This window comes from Sceloporus occidentalis, unplaced genomic scaffold (assembly GCF_023333645.1).
Source record: "Sceloporus occidentalis isolate IW3139 unplaced genomic scaffold, rSceOcc1.0.p SCAF_7, whole genome shotgun sequence".
NCBI lineage: Eukaryota > Metazoa > Chordata > Lepidosauria > Squamata > Phrynosomatidae > Sceloporus > Sceloporus occidentalis.
Genome location: NW_028316987.1, coordinates 85227762 through 85246148, shown reverse-complemented (window position 1 = coordinate 85246148; position 18387 = coordinate 85227762). Strand labels below are relative to the sequence as shown.

Below are 18387 nucleotides of genomic sequence, written 5' to 3'. Positions count from 1 at the left end.
ACAATTTTTTCAACAGCTTAGAATTGGGAGTTTTGCTAACAAAAGACCTAACATAACTTTTTTTTTTTTTTGGGGGGGGGGGTTTCCAGACTATGAGATTGACCCAAATTGCAATCAGAAAAATCAGCAGTAGCAGAACACGTTATAAACCATCCTGGGCATAAAATGCTGTTTGAAAACACTGAAATTCTGGACCATGCCAACAACTGTCAGGTCAGAATGCACAGGGAAGCCATTGAAATCCATAAACATCTGGACAACTTCAACAGGAAAGAAGAAACACTGAAAGTAAACAAAGTTTGGCTAGCAGTCCTGAAAAACACCAAAGTGAAGACCCAGAGAATGCAAAGGAAAACCACCCAGGGTTGGGGGTTTTCTAGCAGACATGGATCACTATTTAAATAGACACCATGTAGACCTTGCCATTCAGCCACAGAATACACAGATTAACATGTAAATCTCTTCCTCTCAACCAAGAGTATATATACCCCACTCTCTTCCATGCCAGCATTCTCTGAAGATGCCAGCCACAGCTGCTGGCGAAACGTCAGGAATAAACTCTTCCAGAACATGGCCTTATAGCCCAAAAACCCACAAAAAACTATGGATGCCGGCCGTGAAAGCCTTTGACTTCACACCTAACATAATGCTGGCAGCATTTGACATAACAGACCAGACAATCCTCTCTTCCCAACTTACTTTTGCATAAAGCAGCAGAGAAAACCACCAGGCAGTGTATTATGTTTGAGAAATTTGCATGCAATGTCCTCTGAAAATCTCAGCTATTATATGTTCTGGCTGTCTATGAAATGACTAGGACAAAGAAAGGTCCTTGACTGAAGGCTATTTCCATTCAAAGGGGGGGTGTTAGTATAGTAGTGTATTAAAATTATCATGGAATTAAGTGTTCCAACTTACAATCTAATTTGGTGGTTATTAACGTGTTTTGCTTTTGATTATAGTCTAGAAGTATTTTAAGTTATGTTTTAATTTTACAATTCCTGTTTTGTGAATGAAGGTATAGGTAGGTCATGTAGAAGGCAATAGAGGGAATAGAGGAGAATGTTAGTATGTAAGAAGAATGGAAAATGGTGAATGGAAATTTGGTAGATTAGGAAGGAGAAAGATTATGGAAGGCTGAGTTATGTAAGGAGAAGAGACCGAGAAGGAAAGAAAAGAAGAGAAGAACGGAGAAAAGAACAAGAGAACTAGCAGGATATAGTGGGATGAAATATCTACGACCTCAAGTATCATCATTTATGTAACTGGAAGGTGTGTGTGATGTTTTAATTGGTAAGTGATTGATGATTAGATTGTTTTCAGATTTTAAGCAATAAAATTTGTAAATAATAATAATAATAATAATTCCTGTTTTTACACTTAGATTGTATGCCTGACGGCAGGTTTTTATCTGCATTTACATATTCGTTATGTAAAGTGCTGCTGTAATTATTATTATTATTATTATTATGTAATATGTTGGGGTGTATGTTGGAAAGCAAGCCCAGAATACTTCCAAACAGCATAGAGAGCACCCAGCAGACTTGCAAAGTCTGCAGTTATAGGCGGGTTACAAACCGCCATAAAGTACGTGCTCTGCGCGTACTAGGGTTAGGAAGGGCTGTATTAGGGGAAGGTTCTTACCTTCCTCATGGCCCTTCCTCCCAGTACGTGCGGTGCACGTTGTAAATGGCAGCGCCCATCCACATGGGCGCCACCATTTTGACGTCTTGGACACTGTGTGTCCAGATGTGTCGCGGCATAAGTGACGCCGCAATGGCGTGCTCTGCCCCTTGTGGTGCCACTTCTGCGTTTCGAAAAGGAGTGCCATTTCGGTGCTCCTTTTTCGCTGCGCGGGGAAGCCTCGCGGTCTGGCCGCTGGGGCTTCGCTATGCAGCGAATGGCGCTGGTGGGAAAACGGCCCCTTGAGGGCCGTTTGTAACCCGCCATTGTCTGCGGATTGCCCATGATAGCCACCTGGCCTAATTGGCCAACTGCTCCCTCGTTTACTAATTGCAGGCTTACCTTATTCTGGTTACACCTGCCATTGGCTACCCTTCATCCAGTCACAACTCACTGTGCTGACTTGCACACCCTGACACAATCATGTAATTATTATAATGTAATAATGTAAGTAATAATAATAGTAATAGTAACAATCATGGAAAACATGGCATAGTGGTTTGAGCGTTGGACTATGACTCTGGAGACCAGGGTTCGATTCCCAGCTCAGCCATGAAACCCATTAGGTGAACTTGGGCAGGTCACACTCTCTCAGCCTCAAGGGAAGGCAATGGCAATCCTCCTCAGAACAGAACTTGGCAAGAAAACCCTCAGGATAGGGGTGCCATAAGAAAAAAATGACACACAGCCAAGCTACTCAATGCACTTTGAATTCAGTCTGTAGCAGTTGAACCAAGATGGGGACAAAAGGAGGGAACTGGGACATGATAAGAACAGGTGCCAAAGTGGAGAGCAGAGGGTTATTCAGGTTCACCCTCAGCCACAGCTGGAGTCTCCTTTATCTGCAGTTCAGTATTATGTACAAAATCACTCTCAGGCTGTGTCTAAGTGAATTTAATGTTTGGACTTGGGTCCCAAATCCAAGATGACCCATAACATAATGTCTATGCAAAATACTGCAAAACACCCCTGGAGCCAAGCATTTCCTTGATAAAGCAGACTTAACTTGTACTGACTTTAAAATAATAATAATAATAATAATAATAATAATCACTTGCAGGACCTTTTTTTGCAAGCCTAAAATGTTGGCAATAATACTATTTTTAAATATAAATAAATAAATATTTTCCCAAGAGTAAGCCCGCCCAAAAACAAAATTGCATGACTCCCTACACAGCCTCTTCTTGGAAACATCTGGTTTATCTGACAATATTTAAAGAAAAAATAAAATTATATATATATATATATAAAATCCTGCTCCAAAGAAAGCACCCGCTCGCCTTTCCCTTAAGAAGCAAACTTGAGACTCACAACAAAGAATCCATCTTTTCAGTTTAGCGCGCGCTCTCTCGCCATCCGGTTCGAATTCTCCGGCGGGCGGCGCCACTAAAAGAACCATCCTTCGGCGCTCACTGCGCATGCGCATGCAGGCGGACGCCTCCGTCCTCCCGAAAGCGTTCGGAGAGGAACGGCGAAAGGAGACGATGTAGGCGCGTTCTCTCTCGCGCGCGCGCGCACGCCCCCGATCTCCTTTTGCGCATGCGCAATTGTGCTTTTGGGCCGCTGAGGCGTTTTATTATTCTTCCCCTTCCGCACTGGAGAAATAATCCAGTTTGACACCGCTTTAACTGCCCTGGCTCAATACTAGGGAAATTCTTGGAATTTGATAGAGAAGGTTAAAAGTCTCACGAAGCTACAATTCCCAGAATTCCCTAGCGTTGATCCAGGGCAGTTAAAGCGGTCTCAAACTGGATTATTTCTGCAGTGTGGACAGAAAGAAAACTTAATTAGGAACAATTGAGGGGCAATTAAAAGTAGTTAAATAAATAAGTTTTTTAAAATGTGTTTATTACACACACACACACACACACACATATATATATTAACCTTTCTATGTTTTAAATTTTGTTATGTTTAAACATTTTAAACTTTTTACTGTTTAATTAGGCTATTTTAATAGTTTCCTAAATGTATTATTATTATTATACATATTAATAGAGGTTAACAGGTTTTAATGTGTTTTTATTATTATTATTAACCTTTATTTATATAGCGCTGTAAATTTACACATTTTTATATCGTGCGCTGCCTTGGGTCCCTTTTTGGGAGAAAGGCGGGATAAAGATTAAATTAAATTAATAAAAATATTTTTAATTTTTTTTTTAATTTTATCACACATATTTTAAACAATTTCTTAAAGCTCCCCCCCCCCCCCCGCATCCTATTTGTGAATTGGGCCTTTCTCCTGGAAACAAAGCAAATCGGAGGCGGAATAGCATTTTCCTGAGTTCTTAATGGCAATTTACAGTATAACTGCAAGCAAAATACAATTACACCTTGATCCAAGCAGGGTGACCAAGCGTCCTCCTTTTCCAGGACATGTCCTACGTTTCAAACTTCTGTCCGGGTTTCAAAGCACACTGCAGAATTAATCCAGAAATAATCCCGATTGCAACCACCTGAACCACATCTTGGCTCTCATCTGTCCTGGCAATAGCACCTCTTTATTCTGCTCTGGTCAGGCCCCACCTGGAATATTGTGCCCAGTTCTGGGCATCCTTAAAAAGGACGTTGAAAAACTGGAGTGTGTCCAAAGGAGGGTGACCAAAATGGTGAAGGGTCTGGAAACCATGCCCTATGAGGAACGACTTAGGGAGCTGGGGATGTTTAGCCTGGAGAAGAGAAGGTTAAGAGGTGATATGATAGCCCTGTTTAAATACTTGAAGGGATATCCTATTGAGGAGGGAGCAAGCTTGTTTTCTGCGGCTCCAGAGACTAGGACCCAGAGCAATGGATCCAAGCTCCAGGAAAAGAGCTTCCACCTCAACATTAGGAGGAACTTCCTGAGAGTAAGGGCTGTTCGACAGTGGAACAAACTCCCTTGGAGTGTAGTGGAGTCTCCTTCCTTGGAGGTCTTCAAACAGAGGCTGGATGGCCATCTGTCAGGGATGCTTTGTGAGTTCCTGCATGGCAGAATGGGGTTGGGCTGGATAGCCCTTGCGGTTTCTTCCAACTCTGTGACTGTATGGTGTGCTTGTCACCTAGCCTCACACAGCTCCTTGGTCCTCTGTGGTTAAATGCTGGTACTGCAGCCACAATGTGAAGTCGAAGGCTTTCATGGCCAGCATACTTAGGCGGGTTACAAATCGCCAAAAAATACGTATGGAATACGTATTAGGGTTAGGAAGGGGCGGTGCTTCTGCACCCCCCTAACCCTAGTACATATTCTATACGTACAACATGGCGGCGCCCCTTCCACATGGGGGCCGTCATGTTTACGTATCGGACGCTGTGCGTCCGCACGTGTCGCGGCATCTATGACGTCGCGAGTCCGCCCCTGGCGCCTCACGACGTCATAGAGGCGCCGCTTAAAGAAGCTCCATTTTGGAGCTTCTTTTTCGGTCCGTGCGGGAGCCGCGCGGTGTGGCTGCTGTGACTCCTGCACGGAGCAAATGGCGGCGGTGGCAGACCGCCTCAAAGCGGCGGTTTATAACCCGCCATAGTTTTTTGGGCTATGTGGCCCGTGTTCTGGAAGAGTTTATTCCTGATGTTCCACCAGCAGCTGTGGCTGGCATCTTCAGACAATGCTGGCATGGAAGAGAGTGGGGTGTAAAATATTATTATTATAATTATAATTATTACACTTTATTTATATAGTGCTGTAGATTTACTCTACACACACACACATATATACACATATTGTGTGACCCTTGCTTGAGAAGAAACCATCCTGGGCATAAAATGATTTCTGAAAACACTGAAATTCTGTGTCATAGCCAGCCATGACGAGGAGGAACCTGAGGCTGTGCCTGGCCCCAGCTCTGCGCTCCCAGCCCCAGTGGATTTGGCTCAACCAGACCCTAGCTTTGTGGGGTCTTCTCCAGTGGAGCCTGAGGCTCAGCAGCCCAGCCTTGCTCCAGAAGACTTGGGAGACATAGAGCAGCAGAGCATTGAGGTTTCTGCCTTTAGCCAGAGAAGATCACAAAGGGCTTGCCTTCATTGTTCCAAGAGGCTTGCTGAGAAGCGCTCATTAGGCAATCAGCAGCTGTAATAAAGGAGCTAGATATAAGGCACCTGGCAGACACTGAGCTCTTGCCAGAGATTATTAGTTCACATTAGTGAATGCTGCTTGATCTGGCTCCTGGCTTCCTAGACCCTTGACTGCCTTTGAATCCTTGACTTCAGATCAGACCCTTGGCCAACCCTATGGTACTCTTGATCTCGGGCTGGACTGGTAGTGTGGCTCTCTGTAATCCTGAACTTTGGACTGGCTAGTGACTTATTCTATTGGACGTTGTTTGGCATTGTGAAGGAACTGCTCAGCATGGTTATCTTGCCCAGCAGGCTCTTATCAGCCATGTGAGTGTCAGTGTTGGTAGCACTCCCAGACATTCTGGACCATGCCAGCAACCATCAGATCAGAATGACAGGGAAGCTATTGAAATCCACAAATTCCTCGACAACTTCAACAGGAAGGAAGAAACCCTTAAACAAAGTTTGGCTAGCAGTCCTGAAAAACACCAAAATCAAGACCCAGCAAATGCAAATGAAAACCACCCAGGGTGAGGGGGATTCCCAGCAGACAATGGATCACTATTTAAATAGACACCCTGTAGGCCTTGCCATTCAATAATGAAACAATACACAAATTAACATGTAAATCACATACTCTCAACCAAGGGTCACGCAGTACAGTACAGTATGTGTGTGTGTGTGTGTGTGTGTGTATATGTGTATACACACACACACACACCCCACTCCCTTCCATGCCAGCATTCTCTGAAGATGCCAGCCACAGATGCTGGCAAAAGGTCAGGAATAAATTCTTCCAGAACATGGCCTCATAGCCCAAAAACCCTACAAAAAACTATGCAGCCACAATGTTGGTGAATTTGATCCAGAGGAGCTCCAAGGTCCACTCAACCTTCCATCATTTCATGGGTTGATAAAATGAGTTCCCAGCTTACTGGGGGCAATTGGCTTAGACATTGTAAACCACTTAGAGACTTCTGAGTTCAGTATGAAGCGGTATAGAAATGTAAAAGCTCTTTATAATTAATCCCTGATGCTCCTGCCAGAGAGGGGCTGATTTAAGTCTCACCTCTTGCAAAGCATGGCAGTATCCCAAATGCCTGCAGCTTCCATTTGTAAACAAATGCTGGAGCACAAATTGCAGTAATCCATCAATTAATTCTCGAAGCCCTAGAGGTGTTCATCTCTTGCAGGAAAAAAAAAAAAACAATGGGCAAACTTGCAGTGCCTAAACAAATTTATTACGGCATAAACCTGAAAGGAGCAGAATCGACATAATCCTAAAAGGTTTGTGCCGTAATGAGGGAGACTCTTGTTTTGCTTTGTCAATTCTTTTTTTCTTCTTTCCCAGCTCTAAAAACGGGGTAAACTCACTGAAGCACGGCTGTCCGTGAATTTGGATTTGACATAGCATATTAGACACAGTTCTTTTATTTTGTTTTAGCCCTGCGGCTAAAAATGTGACAAGGAAATCACAGCAGGCTGCATTGTAACAAACATCAGCTCTGAAGTGATATGCCAGAAAACCCAAAGGAAGGCATGTAGGGCTTTGCAATTCTTCTAAGAACCACAAGTGCACCGTAATAATGAGCCCACCACCCTTTGTCGGTTTTTAAGGGGTGCCCTCCTTCAATACGCCTAAATTGCAGGCCTCCATTTTTGACATGTCTTCATGCCGGTTTGGAATAATCTATACCTTTTATATTAATCTCAGAGTCTTTCTCGTTGTCCTGTCAATTCGAGGGGAAGCAATCTTGGGAAGGGGGCTTTCCATGTGATGTTGCTGAGCAACAGCAAATGCAGCATTGCTTCCATGCTGTCTTTTCACCAGGCAATATCACATTTTCTTCCTGTTAAATGAGCCCTCCAACTAGCTGTCAAGTAGCCTAGAATGCCTCAGGCAAGCCATTATAATGTATTATTATTATTATTATTATTATTATTATTATTATTATTATTTACTATTATCAACAGCAATACAAGTAAAATATTCCCTGTGATATTTACACAGTCGATAGCTGGAGAACTCTTTTGACTGCATACCATCCATGCCCCTTCAGGAATAGTTATTTTGATGCGAGAATCAGTTTTATTTTACACACACTTGACTTGAGCTGTGAGACCCGTTCAGGAATGCCAATCTATACTATAAGGAAGCCTATTGTATATTCTACTGGGGAAACTTTTTCAATATATATATATTTTCCCCCTTTATGAGTCACATTTAATTAAAGCGTCCTTCCATTTCTGTTCCTCCTTTCATTTATTATACATTTTATATCCCACTTTCCTGGGATTGGTGCAGCAGCAAAAATACTCAGTGTTACATTATTCTAATTCACAACTACAACACACCTGGGCATTTCCCTTGCCCATGTGCATGCATGTTTGGTTGTTTGGAAGCTAACACTGTGCAGCAGAAAGCCCTGGGAATTTGACAGTTGCAACGGAGAAGAATATTAAACTGAAGCTTTGCATAAAAGTCATGTTAAGACTCCAACCAAATTTCATTTGAGAGACATTAAAAAAAAATACTAAGGAGAAAGGAAGGTGCATGAACACAGCCCAGCCGTCTTAAGAATATAATAGCCACCCCGATAAAGTGCCGTATTTACTTCCCACCCACCTCCAGGAAAATGGAGGACCAGAATGGATGTTCTATGTTGATCATATATGTTGATTGGCTTCATTTGTTGCCTAAAAATAGTTTAAGGTACTTAGAAAAATGTATGAGCAGAGTACAATGGTCCTTCCACATTCTCTGGGGTTTGGGATGAAGGACCCCTGTGAATGTGGAAAAACTGCAAATTAAAATATCACTATTTTTTAAACTCTCTCTAGGAATCTCGATCCTCCCATGCAACTCTATGGTCACCATCTGCCAGAAGTTGATAATAGAACCTTGTTGGAGAACCTACAAATGACTAGGAACGTCTAGGTTTTCCAGCCCAACTCTATGGTTAACATCTGTCAGACGTTGATCATAGAATCCTGCTGGAGGACCTACAAATGCCTAGAGAAGTGTTTTCTTTAGCAACCTCTAGGTTCTCCTACACAACTCTATGGCCAACCTCTGGCCATAGAGTTGTGTAGAGAGAACATATAAATCAAAGCTGTGGATAATCAAATTTGCAAATGTCAAAGCCGCAAATACGGAGGACCAACTGTAGTGGCTGTATGTTTTGTTTCACATTTTTTTGCTTCTACAAGGCCTGGATTCTTATTTTAAAATTCGGAATCTGGGGAATCTGAGCAACAGTTGTTTCTCAGAGCAACAGCTAATGAATGCATGTTCCAAAAAATTATCAGTTTATATCAATGGTGTTTAGTATGAATAACTTTGAAGACACTTAATGCATCACTTGTAAGCCCCCTATTGCATGCATGAAAGTATGTACTTGCACAGAGTTTTCCATGCAGGGTGACTTCAGTTTGCTAAAGGTTTACGACTTATTGGAAAACTGAGTTGACACTCAACTTGCCATTTTACTAATTTTGTGTCTGGAGGTTTAGTTTATTGTAAAGTACTATAGACTAAAAACATATTTTTAATCTACTTCACTGCAGTTTATCTTTCCTAACATTTCCTCTGTAGAAATACACACTGGTTTTACCCACACTAGCTTATTATAGGAAATTGTACCTGCATGGAGTAGTGTTTTGAGTGTTGGAATATGACTCTGGAGATCGGGGATCCATTTCCAGCTCTGCCATGAAACCCACTGAGTGACCTTGGGCAAGTCACATGCTCTCAGCCTGAGGATGGCAACAGCAAGCCTCTGAACAAATCTTGCCAAGAAAACACCATGATAGGGTTGCCTTAGGGACGCCACAAGTCGGAAATGTCTTGAAGGTACACCTCACACGTTTCTACCCATATAGCCTCCCTTATATTTTTCTGTCCTTTTATAAAAGGCTCAATGTTGGTAACTACGCATACGCATACATTTTCTGGATGTTAATTTGCAGGATTATGCAACTTGAATGAGTATATGAATCTAAGTATGTAGCCACAGGAGTTCATTAGGACAGAAATTGTTTGTTTTTGTTTTGTTTTTTAGCTTTAGCTTCAGCTAATAATCCAAAGTTTTGGCGAATCCTGTTGCACCTGTTTTCCCCCATCATCCAACAACTTACAAATGAAAAATGTGACCCTGTGCAGGCTAAGAATCATCTTCTGAAGGGCAAAAATAGATGTCTGTAGATTCTTGTGTAGGTCACTTGGCATTTCACATACATCTTCAAATTGGACAGCTTTATTTACCCCTTTTATCCATGCATGCAGCCAAAAGAGAAGTGAATGGGAAGAAAAATCATTCATCAGGAACTGCAGCACCATCTAGTGCTATGTATTTGTCACCTATCTGACAGTAAAAACTCTATATAAGCATAAATATGATAGCATTAACATAAATATTGTGCTGTTCCAGCTTTTTGAAAGAGAGAAATAAGGAAAATCACATGTATGTAGACTATTCTCTGCAGCTCAGAGTCATTACTGTCTAGGCTCAAACTAAACATAATTTTAACGTTAGATGCTGAAGCAAATTTTAATCTCCATTTCTATCAAGTCCTCCATTACAATACATTGCTGAGAAGCAGAGCTTGGAAAGTGACTTTTTAAGTTGAAAGTGATGTTCTGAAGCCATCTCTAACAGAGCCATGGTCAGTTATAGGACACAGAGCACCAGCATGCTACCGTACTGCTGTTATGTATAGCTTCAGCATGTTATTACATTAATTCTTCTTAAATGCAATACTTAAAACTCTGCAGACTACCACTGAGCTATAAGTATGTATATGACTGCACCTTTAATCGCCTTAACGGATGTTGTTTACTGTAAATAAGGAATCTATGGTACTTATTAATTTTATTCCTATGCTACCTTTCTATGCTACCAAAGGTGGCTCACAAAACGAATGGGCTAAAAACAATACATTTTTATTCATAATTAAAATCATCAGATAGAAACAATAGATTAAAAACAGTATAAAATCATCAAGAAGCATACAAAAATGTAACAAGAAAGCAACTCCCCTCACCATAAGAAGTCTCCCATTTTAAAAGTTATGAGCCATCGAAAGCCTGCTTAAACAAAAATGTCTTTGCCTGCCACAAAAGAAGAGCAGCAATGGGGTTAGTCTCCTGAAGAAGTGAGTTTCAGAGTGTGGGAGCAGCCACAGAAAAGGCTCTCCCCCTTATCCTCACCAAATGTTAGAATGGTACAAATATTACATTGGATAAGACCCTATTTTTGAAGTACCAAAGGATCTGTGTGTTCCATTTTAAGCCATTTCTTGAGATACCTGGCTAATACAGTGGTTCCTAATCTTTTCTGAGTCATAGACACCTTTGATGAACACTATGGACCTCCTCCCCAGAAAAATGCATTGAACTTTTGAAAGGAAAACCTTGAGAAATAAACACAAATGCTTTCATTTGGCTCATGGACCTCCTGTATCCTCTTACAGGTTTATAGACAACAGGTCACGAACCCTCTGGAATAATTAAATTAAAGATGTTTGGTTTGAATAGGCATTCTGAACATAGCTGAAAGCCAAGGGTTGGGGGAATACCAGAAAATTGTGGAAAGTGCTGAAAGTAGAAGACGATAGCCAATTGTATGTCTTTGACATACAGTGGGCCCTTGGTATCCGCTGGGGTTAGCTTCCAGAACCCTCTGTGAATACCAAAATCTGTGGATGTTCAAGCCCCATTATATACAATGACACAGTAAAATAGTGTTCCTTATATAGAATGGCAAAATCAAGGTTTACCTTTTGGAATTTATATATTTTTAATATTTTCAATTAATGGATGCTTGAATCCGTGGATAAAGAAGGCTGACTGTATGTTTTACTTGCCTCATCTACCTTTGCTGATATACCCTTATCTTTAGCTGTCTTCTAGACTGGGTACATAGAGAGATCTTGTAGCACTTTCGAGACTAACTGAAAGAAAAAAAATTGGCAGCACTTTTCAGTTAGTCTCAAAGGTGCTACAAGATCTCTTTACATACCGATTCTATGGACTAACATGGCTATACCTTTGTCTTCTAGATTGTCATGCTAATATCCTTACTATAGAACCAAGCTCTGAAAAAATGGTGATGCTTCTGCCAGTCATTTAGGAGGGCTGTGTCAGTTTGAGGATCCAATTAACAGAGCTTGGGGAGTAACTAGCATTTGCTTTCCTCAAGAGCTTAAACCTCTCTTCTCTGCATCATTTTTGGAAAATCTGTCCCCTGTAACATTTCAGTACAGTGAGATATGCACAATATGACACCATTGTGTGAGCTGAATGCACCAATGACTGCAAATTAAGTTGCAGACATATTTAAGACCATATTGGGATGGAGAAATAAAATCCAAACGCCACAATGACTTCCATATGAATCATTTACTGAATAAATACATGCAATTGCAAAATTACATGAGCAAAAGAAGCAATCTGTAATAAACCGACCACCCTTTCTTTTCCTTTCACCAGTTGCTTCAGGCCTGATATACTGAGGATTGGAAAGAAAAAGCAACCTTAAATCCAAACCCAAGTTAATACGTTGCCTTGGTGTTTGGATTACAGTAGCCCAATGGAAAGTACTGCTTTTCTCTCCAGCAAAAATGGCGCGATCAACAATTTCAGTACTATGTAACTGTAAATACAGCGAACAAAGCTTGGGTTTAAACACAAAATATTTTAAGCTTTCCTTTAAGGCACAGGATTTAGAAAATAACAGTACGGAAAGCTAGTCTAACGACATTCAGTCCATGATTTGCTAATAGCAGCTTTATATTCCTTCCTCATTATTTTATGAGTCACCAGTAAATTGTGGACAGATTAGATGTTTGCAAGCCACTTCTAACTTCTGTAGAGTTTTGTTTGTAATAATTTTCCATATTTTGGTCCAGATTTTCATTAGAGGTCCATTTCTTCATTTTGGGGCCACCCAACAGGACTCTTCATATTGCATTATTATTATTTTTGGCATCTATCATTCAACAGAACAATTATCACATCATGTTATTTCTTCATGCAGCAGATATGGGTATGTTGGAAAGAACACTAGAAACACTGATACAGTGGGAGTTGATAAAGAAAGGAGATGATGACCAGTACTTCAACAAAGGACTGAAAGTGTTTATATATTTATTAGTAGCCTGCAATACTAATTGTTACCAGTCGGATCTGATTCTAATGCTCTACAAATACCATTAGGATCAGGCAGCAGTTAATTTTCAGTAAATGAGCAAGGGTTTCTGATTCCCAGTTTTCTAAAAGTAGCAAAACCTTAAAACATTTTAACCTCTAAATTACATTGCTGAAAATAAAATGGATGGGAAAACCCAGAAAACATCAATTGTTTTATTATATTAATTTCTGTGGGCCCTTGCACACTACACAGTTATAGCACTTTACATGACAACATCCTATGCAATCTTGGGATTTATAGTTTAAGGAGAGGTATTCAGAATTCTCAGCCAGAGAGCTATAGTACCTCACCCAACTACAAACCCAGGGTGCAGCCATAGCAGTGAAAATGGAACCATTGTGCTATAACTGTGTAATGGGAAAGAGCCCTATGTGTGAGAGAGAAAATGTGAACATGATTCTAGTACCAATAACAGTTTTCTGGGCTGAGAGTGCGCTTTGACGAGGCACCCTTCTCTAATTATCAGCCTGTATTTGTCTGCCTTTGTCAGCATCTGGTTAGTGACTCAAGGTTCTAGACCAGTGTTTTTCAACCTTTGACGGTCCAGATATTTATGGCTTCAGCTCTCAGAAAACAAATCCATATATATCCTATTATGGATACCTTCTTTGAAAGCTCTCCTGTTAGTAGAAACCAAATAATTTAGGAGTCCCACATAATGCTACCACACAGTGTTCTCATTTACTAACATCACACGCAAGCAGATCTCGATACTGGACTTCCGATTTTCTCCAGCAAGATTTCCCTACATTTTCTGAACCTTAACCTATCTTGTTTCCCATAAAGATTCATCATAAAAACTATAGCTCCCATGGATGTTTTGATTTCATGTTATATATTCTCCCTTATATGAACTCTCTAAAGGAAGTCACACACTGGATATGTTCTTGTCATTTAAAGAGAAGTGAGGAACTACATTAATCCAAATTATAGTAGTTATGATGCAGTTCCTCTCAGGGAGCTGAATCATGATATTCTATATATAGAATTCAAAAGCATAGTTGTGCTAGTCTGGATCAGTATGCAAAGGGATCTTGTAGCATCTTTGAAACTAAGAGAAAGAGGTTGGCAGCATAAGCTTTCACAGACTACAAAAGCTTATGCTACCAACTTTTTTCTCTCAGTCTCAAAGGTACTACAAGATCTCTTTGTATTTTATATATATTCAAATATCCAAAGGATGCTGCAGAGGTCTGCCTAATTAATCCTAATGAAGCAAAATTAAATAAGGGATGTCAGTGTGTGTTACATACGGATATAGCATGTCAAAGTACAGGCTGAAAAACGAAAAATGATTTATTTTGTAAATTTTGGTAGGAACAATCTCTTACATATATGACAGGCACTTTGGTATTCTTAGTAGTGTACTTAAAGGGCACAACGGGAACATTTGTGCAAGCTGAAATTAATGGTGCATATGCAGGAGAGGTTCCTGCAAGATGATACTAATTGTCTATACTAGAGGTAAAGACTCTATAATTTTTAATTTTAAAGCTAATATTCCACAAGTTTATTCACTCTTAAAGGTCCAAGACTGTGAGGCTACTGTCCACACATGAACTATACTGCTTCTTGGGTCAAAATACAAGCATCTTTTTTTGTTGTTGATAAACTCATCTGAAATAGTTTTTGAAATGAAGAAATACATTTAATGCCTCATTGATTCTGAATGCAATAGTGATTAAAAGGAAGCAAAACACTCACACTCAAATCATCTTCAAGGTTCAACCCTACTCTGTCCAAAAACCCTACTTTTGAATTTCCTAGGCCTGTAAAAATGAAATGAAAAAGCTACACTGATTACAACTCACTCTTGATTTAAAATGGTTCTTTTACTTTCTTTACTGCATGATTATCATTCAGAAGTAACACATGCAAATTCAGTGCTGGTTTGATGCAATCTCCAAAGAACACCTTTTCACTTCCAGTGAAAGACTCCTTACTGGGGATGTATCTGATGGACTCTGGTGCTGGTCCTTGCAGCAGAACACAGTGGCATTTAAATGGAATGTGACTATTACATGGAAGTTACACCCATAAAGAGAGATAACTCCTCCAAGTTCTGCTATGAGCATCATGAAGCAACCAAAGAGTCAGTCAGATATTCAGACATGGATGGAATTTTCTATAATAAAAGTTCCAGTTTAACTGCAGACAAACCAGCATTTTATGATGACAACAATAATTATGCTGTGAAGACCTAGTTATAAAGGAGGTATTATCGATCAATGTGATACTACTATAAATGTTGGATCATGGGGGGTGGGTTAATATCAAACTCTTAATCATACTGTTGCATAGACAATTTTCTGGTAGTCAGGGGAACTAATCTCTCACAGGAAGCAAGGACTGCAAAGTGCACTAAATTACTGAAGCCTTCACTTTCACATTATAGAGTCCCCAAATGAACATAGTATGATTTTAGGACCTTGATAGACTTTTTTATACAGTATTTATATATATACTTTTCTTTATAATATCTCAATGAATTTGTGAGCTATATGCATCATCTGGCTGAAATTTCAAGAATACATTTTCATATAAATATTAAAAAGTTAATATTTTAACTCTCCCTTCTTGTAAGCCTTTAAGGCTGGAAATATGTGGGCTAAGTGGTATGTTAACTTCTCCCAGACTTTTAATCTATAATATTAGTAAAATTAAGACCATTTTGCTGCCATGACCATTCCCAAAACATGGTCTACAGATTTTACAGCATGTGTTTAGAAGAAAATATCCTTGCTGTGACCTTGTCTTCTGCCCTCTAACCACAGAGGAAAATTCATTTTAAAAATGCTATCTATTTACATGTCAAACATTTTGGGGTAAAACTAAACAAGGTAGGAAAAACAGATAAACATTTTCTCACTTTTCTCAAGGGTACAAATCCAAAAAAAGGTTCCATTGTTACTCTACAAACCCTATTGCACATTAAAATAGCTGTAACAAATAGACAAGAAGGTTTACAGTTAAACTGACTTAAGCCTACATAAAATGTCCAAGGGTTATAAAACTGTTGGGGAGCAGTGTTGGACCTAATAACTAAGAGTTATAAAAAAAATAATATTGGTACATCTGTGTGAACAATGCTGATAAAATATATAAAGGTTGGCAAAAGTATGCTAACAGGAGCTTCTGGCAATCAGGTTTCCTAAGGTGCAGCATGAGGCCTTGTACCATCTTCTGTCAAGTCATACCTACAAGATAAACAAAAAGAGAGGAAAGTGAACAACACCATTAAAAATAACTACGAAGGAAAGAGGATCACAGTGGCCATACTTACCACTGGGTAAAATTTTTGGAAAGTTCTTCGGATGCCAGTGGTATCAATACCTATGTAAGATAGTAAGAAGGCAAATGAGATTTTTAAAAACACTATGGCATTGTTGGAGTTTTGGTTCTGAATCATAAGCATCTTAGGTTTGCATAAACATAACTCTGGTTAGGTCCCATTTCAAACTTTAAAGGCATGGATCTCACCACTACTCAAACTTTAGCTATAGTATAGACAAGTCATAGACAAGTATTGAGCACATACTCAAAAATGAAAATGTGGTACCATTTAATTGCTTTGACCTACAATCTAACATGGCTGCCCAACTCCAACCTCAGTGAACTCAGTGTCTGGAGACTGCCTAAGATACACACATATGGAATTTTTAATTTTATTTCCCTGTGAATTTTTGATTTTCCTTATAGGGAAGAGATCATATGATCCCTTGCTGGTAAGCATTTTCTGCAGAGGTAAAACTGTCCTTAAATCTCTCCTGAGAAGTCCAAACTAAAACACTGAAATCCAAGTGACAGAACAGTTCGTTCAAAAGTGGAAAGAAAACTTCAGCTGTCTTCCTACTATTTCAATTTTCAGGAAAAAAACTGGGTTTACCCAGGATTCATCCCTCATCTGAATGGACAGCATCCCTTCTTGGTTACAGGGACAAAAATTCAGAATTTCTCTCTCTTTCTTTCTAGGAAGAAGGAAATTCTCCATCCAAAGAAATGCAGCAAGATTTAACAGCAGAGAGTCACAGTATCTGAGAAATCAATGGGGTCAAGCAGACCAGCACCTTCAAGCATCCTCTGGCAGCACCAACCCCAGTCGCTCCCCATTCATTGTGGGACCACAGCAACCAGACACTGAGGGCCTGAAGCTGGCTGCCACCATGAACCTGAATTGGCCACCAGCAAGGTTTTGCACTCCTTTTTCTGGTGGCCCTGGGCTGCCTTAGGCAGCTGTGCCATGGCTTCAGCCTGTTCCAGGGACATGTGTCATCTGTAGGCCACACCCCTGAATCGGCCCTTGGCCGGCGCTTTTGGCCCATGTACTTCAGGCCAATAGGAAATTTAAACCAAGAGTGGGGATGCTTTATGACTAGCTGGGAACCATATTACATTACCAAGAAGATACAAAGAGGTGGAACAAATACATAGAAGAACTATGTAGAAGAAATGAAAGAATGACAAAGCAAGTTTATTATATGTATTTGTTTTAAACTTGTTGATCTCATGTTGAGAGAAAGTCGAGGTGTTAAAAATGTTTTCATAAATGGGGTAATATAACACGAAGCGTGGAATATTCTCATAAAACTGAAGATATTTTACATATGATCTGAAGGATACAATGTTTCATTGGTTTAAGAATATTTATGTTTTAAAAATCATGCTGCTGTTTATCTAGACATCTGATGACATCTCGGCACTGCATAATTTCTCACAGTTCAAAATGAGATAAATTTAGCATTATTAGAAGAGACATAATTTAAAGGGAAACAAAGTTTGTTTCATTTCAGAGTTATTTTGATGATGCTACTGCAGCTACATCATTAAGCATCAGAGTAATTCAGCTCATGGTGTAGCTCATGGGCATAGGCTTGGATCAAAACATAGGACTGGTGTCTTAAGGGATGTTTCTTAAATGTTTTTAACTTACCTTACCAAGCAGCCCTTTGTCTTTGGACAAGAAACCACCACTATTTTTTACTGCTACATCTAGAGTTCTTCTCTGCAGATCAGCTAATGAAACACTGAAATCAAAGCTGAAAAGAGAGAAAGATTTTAGAGAAAATAAGATGAAAGGCTTTGGAAATCTGCATTGTTCTGCTTGTGAAATGGAACACAGAATAAGGCACTGAAAATATCTGCACCTTTGAATCTCTGGTTGTGTTTAATATCTATCTATCTATCTATCTATCTATCTATCTATCTATCTATCCATCCATCCATCCTAATCCACAGGCCTCCAGAATAAAATCACTGAACATTTGCAAAGAATTTTTGAGAATGAAGCAACTGAAACATGTAGTACATGGAAAAATACTGATGGACAAAACTGCATTTCATTTCCCCAATTTTATTTTCTTTCTCATCTGTCTGACCTCAATTTTATTTTCTTTCTCATCCGTCTGACCTCAATTTTATTTTCTTTCTCATTCGTCTGACCAGTACAAACATTTTCAAAGGC

General features: G+C 39.8%; 2 protein-coding genes across 8 annotated transcripts in view; both read right to left on the bottom strand.

Moving 5' to 3' along the window:
* The window catches only part of LOC149310040 (condensin-2 complex subunit G2-like), a 59826-nt gene extending 56746 nt beyond the window's left edge, over nucleotides 1-3080 (bottom strand). For 2 of the 3 annotated variants that reach the window (XM_089531443.1, XM_089531446.1), the window contains exon 1: nucleotides 2995-3080. The gene's annotated coding sequence lies outside the window, so the exon portion shown is untranslated. Of the gene's footprint in view, nucleotides 1-2025; nucleotides 2538-2994 lie in introns of those variants that run through there. The other variant, XM_089531444.1, reaches the window with a different exon arrangement.
* An 8990-nt stretch (nucleotides 3081-12070) lies between these two features.
* LOC149310039 (extended synaptotagmin-2-like) overlaps nucleotides 12071-18387 on the bottom strand; it is an 84857-nt gene continuing 78540 nt past the window's right edge. For 4 of the 5 annotated variants that reach the window (XM_089533547.1, XM_089533548.1, XM_089533549.1 and 1 more), the window contains 3 exons: nucleotides 17857-17962; nucleotides 16210-16259; nucleotides 12071-16123 (listed from right to left, as the gene is read on the bottom strand). In XM_089533547.1, the coding sequence (XP_089389673.1) occupies nucleotides 16078-16123; nucleotides 16210-16259; nucleotides 17857-17962 (202 nt within the window). In that variant the 3' untranslated portion in view covers nucleotides 12071-16077. The remainder of the gene's footprint in view (nucleotides 16124-16209; nucleotides 16260-17856; nucleotides 17963-18387) is intronic. The other variant, XM_089533552.1, reaches the window with a different exon arrangement.